This window comes from Chaetura pelagica, unplaced genomic scaffold (genome assembly GCF_000747805.2).
Source record: "Chaetura pelagica isolate M959 unplaced genomic scaffold, ChaPel_1.0 scaffold117, whole genome shotgun sequence".
Lineage (NCBI taxonomy): Eukaryota > Metazoa > Chordata > Aves > Apodiformes > Apodidae > Chaetura > Chaetura pelagica.
The window spans coordinates 1590272-1601200 of NW_009954185.1; the positions used below are offsets into that span (position 1 = coordinate 1590272).

Sequence of the window (10929 nt, forward strand, 5' to 3'; positions counted from 1 at the left end):
TGACTCCTGAGGGACACCACTTGTCACCTGCCTCCATTTGGACATTGAGCCATTGACCACAACTCTCTGGATGCAACCATCCAGCTGCACACAGCACTCTAGGACCAAGTGGTCCATCTGTCAAATCCATGTCTTGTCAGTTTGGAGACCAGGATGTTGTGTGGGACAGTGTCAAATGCCCTGCACAAATCCAGGTAGATGATGTCAGTTGCTCTGCCACCATCCACCATCTCTGTAGCCTTGTTGTAGAAGGCCACCAGATTGGTCAGGCATGACTTGCCCTTAGTGAAGCCATGCTGGCTGTCACCAATCACCTCTTTATTTTCCATGTGCCTTAGAAGACTTTCCAGGAGGATCTGCTCCATGATCTTGCTGGGCACAGAGGTGAGACTGATGGGCCTGTAGTTCCCTGGGTCTTCCTTTTCCCCCTTTTTAAAAACAGGGCCTATGTTCCCTTTTTTCTAATCAGTGAGAACCTCACCAGACTGCCATGACCTGTCAAATATGATGGACAGAGGCTTAGCAATTGCATCCGCCAGCTCCCTCAGGACCCATGGGTGAATCCCATCAGGTCCCATAGATTTATGCACCTTCAGGTTCTTTAGATAGTCGAGAACCTGCTGTACTCCAACATTGGGGGGTAATTCACTCTCCCAGTCCCTGCTTTCACCTGTTGTGGCCTTTGTGTTGAGGTTGGAGCACTCACCAGAGAAGACTGAAGCAAAGAAGTCACTGAGGACCTCGGCCTTCTCAATAGCCTGTGTTACTATCTTACCCATTTCTTTCAGGAGAGGGCCTACACTCTCTTTGGTTGTCCTTTTCGCTCCAACATACCTAAAGAATCTTTTCTTACTGTTTTTAATATCCCTGGTGAGATTTAATTCTAGGAGGGATTTGGCTTTCCTAACCTGATCCCTAGCTGCTCGGACAACCTCTCTGTAATCCTCTCAGGATACCTGCCCCAGCTTCCACCCCATGTAAACTTCCTTCTTAAGTTTAAGCTTTTCTAGGAGCTGCTTGCTCATCCATGCCGGCCTCTTGGCTCAAGTTGCTACTTGACTTCCTCTTAGTTGGGATGCAACACTCTTGGGCCTGGAGAAGGTGATCCTTAAATATCAGCCAGCTTTCATGGGTCCCTCCTCCCTCCAGGATGTTATCCCAAGATACTCTATGTGATTTCAAAATACTGTACTGGATTTCACAAGATGTGTGACTGCAGCCCAAGTGGTCTGGCTCCCAATGGCACTGAGAGCTCAGTTGGTTTTGACCAGAGAGAGCCTCTCAAACAGGCTGCAGCACTGTTCACATTTCGTAGGGTTTACTCAGATTTCCATCTCTGGTTAAATTAAGACAATGCAGTTTGTGCTTGCCAGGCTGTGGTGCTGTAATGAGCCACGTGCAGGTGTGTTACTAGGTTGGCAGCAAACCTGCCTGAAAAAGGTTAATGATGCTGCTGTGTTTCAAGAAAGCTTTGATGTCCCCACTCTACTGATTCAATGAGTCTTACATGACTCACTGCCTTGAAAGGCATTTTGCTGTTGTGGTTACACATTGGAAAAGAGTAGAAAGTGTGGCCTTTTCCAGGCTCTCTGGGCTTAGAAATCCTCCCTGAAGAAGTAATTTTAAAAAATCTTTAATGTTTCATTGAATCATGTAACCTACTCTAAGGAAAAGGAAAGAAATCCAGCATGTACTTTAACATTAGCCTTGATTTTTGGAATGTATGCATTTGTAGCAAAATTAGAAGATGGGTAATAAAACTCTGTTTTTAAATTATCACGTAAATTTCCAGATGAAACTCCTGCTGACCTTCATTACTTAGACTTGTTTTTGAAGATTTGAATAAGAAATAGGCTGGGTGAAACTCCTTCATTATTACAAGGTTGGCATACACTCTAATGAGGTGCTTTTTACAGCAGTGGTTGATTTTTGAATCCCCTTTTCCATTCCTGAAATCTGAATGTTAGTAGCACCTTCCATTGTGGCATTCTCTGCTAGTGTGCATTTTCTGTCTTCTGCGGGAGGCTGCGTGCAATCCTGGTAGCAAGCTCGTGTCATAAATAGAATGTGTTCAGGAAATAAAAATGTATTGTTTTCATTGTTAGAGGATGCTACTAAATTGGCTGTATGTTTGTCTAATAATCACATCTAAAGCTGATTATTCTGGTAATAGCCTTAAGATATTATTTAAAAATAAATATATAAATGCACTACTTTTGTACTAATACTAGTTTTTAATCTCTTCTTGTTTCTATGAAGTCTGAATGAGATTTTCAAAATTGAATAATAATTTGATCCGTTAATCTTTTGAAGCTAGTAATTTTATTTTCCCCTCATTGCAGTCTCTGAGGCTCGCAAATGAATAGAGCTTCATTACTGGAGTCTGCATTTAATAACCATTATCCATTATCTTGTAATTAAGACTCCCTGTAACGAATCATGAGGACAATGCAAAAATACATAGTACATTTCTTTAATGAACTGGAAAATGTTCATCTTGTTCTATTTAGTAATGAGTTGCTGAATAGTCGTTAAATCCACTGGAGAATAGAGCTAGATGGATTTTGAAGACTATCTTGAGTTTGTGGTTAATCTATTAGAATTAAAATTTCATCTTCTATTTTTATCAACAGCTGATTAGAAGTCATTCTGTTTGACCAAATTGATTAGAAGACCATATACAAGGGCAGCTGTTGTTTAATGAAAGTTTTTAATGAAACTGTACCATAGAGACTTGTAATTATAAGACTTATAAAAGCTTTGACTTACCTTATACTAGAAAAAATGGGAAGTATTGCACTGAAGGACTTTTTAAGTGCTACATTTCGAAAGGGAAATTAAAAATATAATTTGGCAATGTTGAAGTTTCACTTCTACTGTTACTTGTTTTAATGCGACTCTCAGATGCCCATAGGATCTCTCTGGAAGGGAGTAGCTCTGAAATATGTAACACAATTGTCTCTCCTATGTGCTCTGTTCCTTGCAAAGCTCAATCAACTATTAATTGCCTCTTTTGCACATTGCCCTTCCTTTAGAGTTAGGAGTTTTTTGCAAGTAACTGTTTCTCTTTAGAATGGGAATTGCCATAGGAGGGTGCAATTAAATTGCCACTGGGCTGAGTTAGTGCCTAGACAGGAAGTCTACAGAGAAAACCACTGTCTTACAAGACACAATGTTAGTGATACCATTTGATTATGTTTAAATCACAGGACACAGAAACATGCCTGGCTTTGTCGTAACTTCCCATCAGGCTGAGACCAGGCTGTGTGCCAGTCAGCTGTGTCATCAGGAAGATGGGTCTCTGGAGTGTGCTGCAGCACACTGTCAAAATGTAGTCTAGGCAACTCTTCAGTTTGAGCTAGTAGTGAAACTTTCCTTTCTTACTCTAGGGGATGTTGTAGAGGCATCATCGTTCCAGTAAGAGACAAAATGGACCCTAAGCCAAATTTGAAGTGGAAGCAGATGCAGTTCCAATTGACTTAAGTGGCTGATGCACTACTACATGATGTTTGAATTATCCCTCTTCTTCTCCCGATTACTTTTGATAATTAATGATCCCACAGCACACCTTTTCTAAGAAGTAGCTTCCCAGGGATGAAGTACATCCTAATGCAATTAAAGTTTTGTCATTGTATTGTGTCCATGCAAGATCATGCACTGCAAGACAATTTTTTTTTGTTAGTTCCTTAGCTTTTTGTTGCATTGTGTTGCAGGATTCTTTTTAAGCCAACCCAAACCAGCAAAAATGCACAAGAACACTACACAAGTATTCAGGACATGCAGTAGAGAATATTGTTTACAACTAAGAAACCAGGAAAAAAAAAAGCTAATGCTGATTCACCTTTGAATATCACAGATGTTTCGACCTTCTTACTACTTTGTATCAGACTATGGCTTTAAGTATGGTAATTTGCAATGTCACAATTGCAGAATGCCTAAGAAGGGAGTTTTTTCCCTGTTTACAGTATTACACAGCTGCTTTCATAAATACACGAGGGGGGTTGGACTAGATGATCTTTCGAGGTCGCTTCCAACCCCTAGGATTCTATGATTCTATGATTTATTTCATTTTCAACAGTAGTGGGAGATAACAGTACTAGCCTGTCAAATGTGAGACTAAAAATTAAACTAAATAAACTGATGAAGACTCTTTCTATTTGAATGATCCTTGTGGAAAGACTAAAATTTGTTTGGAGGAAATAATTTCCATTGTTGTGACTAGTCAGACACATTCCTGTTAAAGTGTATATATATGCCTACATTGAGTGTCTGTACAGGAACATATAATATATTGGACTGCCCTGAAGAGATTGGTCAGGTAGCTACAGCAAAGAATAAAGAGCCATGATGTTAATTTAGCCACTGTGATGTCTGACTTGCTCTGAAACTGGATGTGTGTCATCTTCCTACTCCAGCCTCAACCAGAGCAAGGTTAATACCAACACCACAGAGACGTATGTGTAGAGGAATGCTTTGTAACTGCTGTGAAGCATGAGGGCATGAGGGCATGGGGACATCTTTGGAGGCTGTGAACTATGCATATGCAAAGTGGGTCTTGTTCTAAAACTATGCTAAATCTTTTTGCTTCCTTTCAGGTTCTGATTTTATAAAGACGTCTACAGGAAAGGAGGTTGAAAATGCAACCTTTCCAGTCGGAGTGGTCATGATGAGAGCGATTAGAGAATTCTACTGGCAAACTGGCATCAAGGTAATTCTTGATGTCTTTATAAAAATAAATCGAGCAGGCTCATTCAGAAGGAAAAAAGACTAATAGTTTAAAAATGCAGAACATATATTAGCTTCCGTGGCTATATGGGACTTCTCTCTTGTACTCCTCATTTGATTTGTAAATATTTGAATACTATTTGTGTATAAATATTAAATATATATATAAAGTTTGTATATATATAAAAAAATAAGGTACTTTTGGCTTTTCTCCCTTGAATAGATGTCACTTCATTCCCTAAAAGCCCACGCTATCTTGCTGCATCCCCTTCTTGCATTTGAGTTTTGTTGCACCGTTTAAAGTATTTAAATGGTCATTGCCGTTAATAACAGGGCAAATAAGAGGTTGAGTGTACAGCAGAGCCAGTGATGAACTATCCACGCATCCATCCAGAGAAAGGAGGAGGTTAACCAGGATGGCTTAAGCCACCTCTTGCCTCCTTTATCCACAGACAGCTGGAGGCTGCCAGTAACCATATACCAATCTGGTATTTGCGTTCAGTAGTAGGCTTTGTCCTCACCTGCAGCCTCAGGGAAGGAAACTACATCTCTAGCTATGACCCTCTCCCCACCCCTGGTCACCCTTCCATCCTTTCCAGCTCACACTTCTGCCCTTTATGCAGGTGGCCTTTCCAGGTATGGTGTTAGGACATGGGATAGGGCCTGAGATGGCTTCAGGGGCTGTTGGAGTTTGAGGAGCATGTGACAGCCAGTTAGACGTGTCCATCTGCTCTCTGTAGTCATCTGGATGAGGCCAGCATGGGTCCCTAGGCTGTGCTTTCTCCTCCCTTCCCCAGCCTGCTTCTCTCCCTGCCACATCACAACTCAAGCATCTCCCACAGGCTTGGTTCTGTGGGAGCACTGTCACCGCTGCCAACCAGAGGCAGATCCGTGGGGCAGGGTGACTCCCCTCTGCACCAGCGCTGCTTACGCGAGCTTTGTGCCAGAGGTTGGGTTCTGCTGCATCAACACAGCTCTGGACCTGAAATTGGGTATAGATGTAGAATTCACCTTTTGCTTTAAAAGGATGCATTCATGGTATAAAATGTGTTATTAAGAATGAGTGCCTATGTCTGTGTGCATGTGTGTTTCAGTGAATTAGATGTAAACTGACTGTATGTGCTTTTATTAACTGAAGACAATATTATCAGTGACAAGAGATTTCTAAATGGTTTCTTTGACAAACTAATTTCGCTGCTGTAGGGATCCTTTCTAGCAAGGTGTTGCCTGGGAAAAACAGGTTAATACAGAAATTAAACTTCTTTGAGGAAAGGAACAAGTTGCAGACTAACATTTATTGAATGATAAGCTGTGGTGGAGATATGAAAAGTGTGCAATATAATGGGAAATAATCTTTTCCTGTCATTATTGAAGGACATACATAAATTGGTTTTTCTGTTGGGAAAACCCCCAATCCAGAAAAACTTATTACTTTTAATAATATAAGGTGAAGAGAAAATTCTTGAGGAGATGAACTTATTAAGCAAAATAATGAAATGCTGTGAAACAGCAGGAAAGTGGTAGCTGGACTTTGTACTGCTCTTGAATTAAATTCCACCCCCCCTCCCTTTTTGTGTTTTTATGGCAGTCAGATGTGCCATTTGGAAAGCTGGCAAATGAAGGAGAGGACAGGCTTGTCTCTGTCAGCTTTTTTGCAAAGAAAAGAGCTTTCAGAATTTGCTGAAAGGGGAAGGAATTCTGCATGGTATTTTGAATTCTCTTATTAAATTATTTTACTTGGTTTTGCCACAGATTATCTCAAAGAGCTGCAGTATTTCTAGGAAGAAATCTAAATCTGAATTTCATTATAATTTCTCTTCCTGAGGGAAAACATATTCCCACTATTTTAATTTATTGCCTAGAAGATGCTTTTCCAGTTGCTGTAGTTTAAATTCCTTCTGGAAATCTAATGTTAACAGAAGTATGCATACACTCACATAACCATCCATCCAGAAAAACACAGTATTCATGTTTTGGGTTTATCAAGCTTTTCCTGTTATTGTTCTTTATAATCTTATTGGAAATATGCTGTTATCACAATGCTTCAGTGTGAGACAAGGATTTATTCTCTGTTTGTTTGCCTTGAAATCACAAAAAAACCCTCCAAAATTACCAAACACATTTAAAAATGTGATTCCACTATTATATCCATAAGTTACAAATAAATCCTCCATGCAGTGAGGTTTCAGGAATGCATATACAGAAATCAGAATGATAATTATTGCAGAAGGAGGCTGATGGAAAGGAGTATGCAAGGTAAAGGTTTTTGGCAGAGGTTATGTTGAAAGAATCACTGTGTGCTTCTGTGCAGATTGTTGGGATTATTTATATTTTTTTAATGCAGAAACACTTTTTCCTAGTTCTTGTTTATCAAAAGTTTAGTAAGCTTCTGCAGGCCAGCATTTTGGTGACCAATGCAGGTGACAAAATTTTTGTCAAGGGATTTGATAGCTGCATGTCACAAGCTCTGTCGCAAAATGAGATGTATTTAAATGGCACGTAACCAAAATACTGGCATTAGGGGTGCATGCCAAGTCACCTCAGTGCTGGCTCTGCATAGAAAGTTGATCATGAGATTGAAGACATGCTTTATCTCAAAGACAGGTTTGTCTTGGTGTGTCTACCTCTACATACATGACAGTTCACCTGATGAAATATGACACATCAAGCGACTGGAAGCATATCCAGCATGTGTTAGGAGAGAAGTTTTGCACTTCCTGTGAAGCACAAAGCTTTCAGGTTTTGGTGAAGAGAGTCCTAATTAAATTCCTACTTGGAAAATTTTAGTGAAAATTAAACCAAAAAATAGGTTTGAATGTACAGCCGGGTAATGTATAACTGTGGTGCACAGGCTTTATAAAGTACAGCTTTCTCTCACTGCTCTTCACATAAGCCAGTTGCTTCACATGCTTTGTTTCAGCATCTTCAGTCTTATGTTATTGCATATATATTTATTGCTATATATTTGCAATTAGATTGCAACATGGGCAGTAAGTGATATGCAGATATCCAAGATCCTGCCTAAATCCCTTGGCCTAGAATGTGCTATGAGCAAAATACTCCCATTAGACTTCACACCCAGCTGCTGAGGAAGCACACTGGGGTCAAAAGTGTTACTCCCTCAGTTTCTGTCCCTTGGGATGAAAATGTTTTCTTTTGCAGTGATAGCTGCGGCTTAGTCCAGAGCTTTCACTGTTTGCGGTCAAATGCGTACTGAGTTGTTACATACACCACAGGCACTTTGAGACTGCAGGGGTACAAATGCTGATTGCTCCTCTAGGGTTGCTCATGAATGAAAATGTGTATTGCACTTCTTTTTTTTTTCCCGTCTAAAGGTTGGATTTAAACCTGCTGGGGGCATTCGGACAGCAAAAGAAGCCATTACTTGGCTTATGCTGGTGAAGAATGAACTGGGAGTGGAATGGCTAACACCAGAGCTCTTTCGCCTAGGTGCCAGTAGTTTGCTGGAAGATATTGAGAAACAGGTTAGTTTTCATCTTGGGAGACAGAAGTAATCTTTCTAAATGTGCTGCCTTACTGTTTTTGCAGATTATGCTTTTTGGTGCTCTTTAAATGATAATAGAACATATGTCTAATTCATTATTAACAACAGGTCCACTTCCGGCCCAGTATTTCTTTAAATTTGACCTGTCATTACAGACATCTGGCACTGGTACTCTAGCAGCTGGCAATTGCCTGGGCCAGGTATGCAATGCAATGAGTGAAGAGGCCCAGTTCATACATACACAGTGTATTTTGCAAATGCATGGTAGTGCACTTCCCTGTACTCCTAGTTCAGCTGACCCTTCAAAACATCTCACAGACCCTTTGTGTCACTGTGCCACAACTGTTCACGATATATTTTCATGCTGTGGAGATAGTAGAGTCTCATCCTACACGTGGTACTGCTGATAGTGTATTTTTTACATATTGATTATTTCCTGGGGAAGAAAAGCAGTTGCCTCCTACAAAGCCTCATTTTTCTAATTGCTTTTATTTTTGTGCAAGCTGGTTGCTGTGTTTCCTGACAGACAAATAGTGTATGAGGTGCAGTTGCAATGTTCAAGTTCCTGGTGGGAGGAAGGGTTATGACTTGTCTACCCATGACCTACCAGGGTGTCAACCACAAAAGATACACCATAGTTGAGAACAGCATAGTGTCATAGGAACTACTAAACCGTTGCTGAACTTCATTCCATGTTTACTAAACCTGAGAGAGGAGGTGATGTTAGATTTAACCAAGGGAAGAGTTTGAGAGTCCTTGTGCTGTTGCTGCTTATGGGAGAACATGAGATACGGGAGACAGGGGGGGAGGAAAAAAGCATCCCTTTCCCCACCTTTTCTAGAAACTGAAATACTGACATGTCTTTTGAAATATGGAACAGCTGAGAGATGTCAGGTGACTATTTCTGACTGTTGAAAAACCCTGGCTCACTCCTGCAATGAGAATAACATTGGCTTGCTTCATTGCCAGATGGTCTCTGCCTCACTCTCAACCTAAAATCATGTTCCTGGTTATCAAAAAGCAGCATGGGCTTCATTGTGGCCACTGCCATCACTGCTGAGTCTTATAACATATCACAATTTGTTCTGATTTCTTAAGGGTGGCATCCTGTTATATGCCAGGGATTGCACAAATGCCTCAGTCGTGACCAAAGCTTTGTTATACTGTGCCATTGCCACAGATATAGTCTATCACTTTGTGACAGATGTTCTCTATTATCACCCCACTGCCTTCCTATGGGAAGATAAAAGCAGAATATGGGTGAGAGACTCTTTTTGAAAGCTTAGTTAAAAGAAAGAGAAAAAAAGAAAGAAAAAGAAAAGGAAAAAGAAAAGGAAAAGAAAAAGGAAAGAGGAAGCTTAGACAAGACTCTTTGCTTTTTTCTTTTTTTCCAAACAAACCAGCAAAAGCCCTTGATTCAGATCCTATATACAAGTATATAAAGTATATATACATGCTATTTTATGAATATGCACACATACAAACAAATATCCATCACGTTCAGCTGGCATGCCTTTAATTTGTTACTTCCTTGACACTTTCAGATTTATAGTCATATATAATTCCATCATAAATTTGCTTTTTTTCTTGCAGATTTTCTATCATGTGACTGGCTCTTACGCACTTCCACAAGACCTGGCAATGGCTTAGACACAAAATCAACTAAGCATTACTTTCATAAGAGGGGTCTTTAAGCAAACAGCATTCAGAATTCTTCTGACAACCAAGTGCATATGATAGAATTAAAGGCCTAATTCTCCTTTCTGCATATTTTATAGTATTTAAAAATATGCTCAAGTCTGCTGGTTGTACTTGATTCAAAAGCAGAAAAAATGCTAATTCTGAAATAGTTAAATAGTTAATACTTACAGATTTGCTAAGTTAATCTTGCAAAGTCTTTTCTCAGACCAGCCTGAAAAACTTATTAATGGCAACTGTCGAATACTATGAAAAAGATTTAGGTGGCCTGGTAACACTTTGCAGTCACAGAATATGAAATATCTGTGGAATGTTTCAGATCATTAATTAAGAGCTACAGATCTTGGAATAGCTTTCCATTCACCTCAGAAAAAATCTTCTGCCACAGATGTGTTGCACTATTAATTGTTATGTTGATTCAGTTTCAAGCATTGTAACCTGGGAAAATGGAAGTTGGCTATTACTTTCTTTTATAAAATGTCTCTGTAGTAAAAAAACTTTTTTTTTTTCTTGTACATGTTTTTTCCCCCAAACTTGGGCACAGACATCCATATTTAGACCCTTGAATAAAGGTAGCTTGATTTCTGGAACAGCTGAGTATCCACAGTTGCTCCTGAAGTTAATGGGAGCTCTGGGTGATCAGAACAACTGAAAATCAAGCAGCCTCTACATAGGTGCCTAACTATGCATTCAGGGGCCTATTTTTAGGCATTTCACTCTTAAAATTTTAGTCTAACTTGCTTAGAAGCTCCCATTCCTGTCTCCTGTCATTTTAAAACACATTCATGCAAATCTTTCCATTTTAATATTGAAGGGTTGACTGTCAGTTTGCAGGTGTCACTGCTATGCTGGTTGAACTCAACTTTGCCATTCTAAAAGCAATTCGTAATTTGAAAGATTATTTGAATTGTGTCCTATACAGGGTTTGCAGCTTTAATATAAAAAAGTACTTTTCTCAGAGCACATTAAGACTTATACTGAAATTATCAACACCTTTTGAA

General features: G+C 39.7%; 1 protein-coding gene across 1 annotated transcript in view; it reads left to right on the top strand.

The window, feature by feature from the left end:
* Positions 1-10023, top strand: part of DERA (deoxyribose-phosphate aldolase (putative)) — a 48218-nt gene extending 38195 nt beyond the window's left edge. The window contains exons 7-9 of the mRNA XM_010003003.1: positions 4596-4708; positions 8061-8210; positions 9824-10023. Coding sequence (XP_010001305.1) covers positions 4596-4708; positions 8061-8210; positions 9824-9880 — 320 coding nt within the window. The 3' untranslated portion in view covers positions 9881-10023. The remainder of the gene's footprint in view (positions 1-4595; positions 4709-8060; positions 8211-9823) is intronic.
* The last annotated feature ends 906 nt before the right edge of the window (positions 10024-10929 follow it).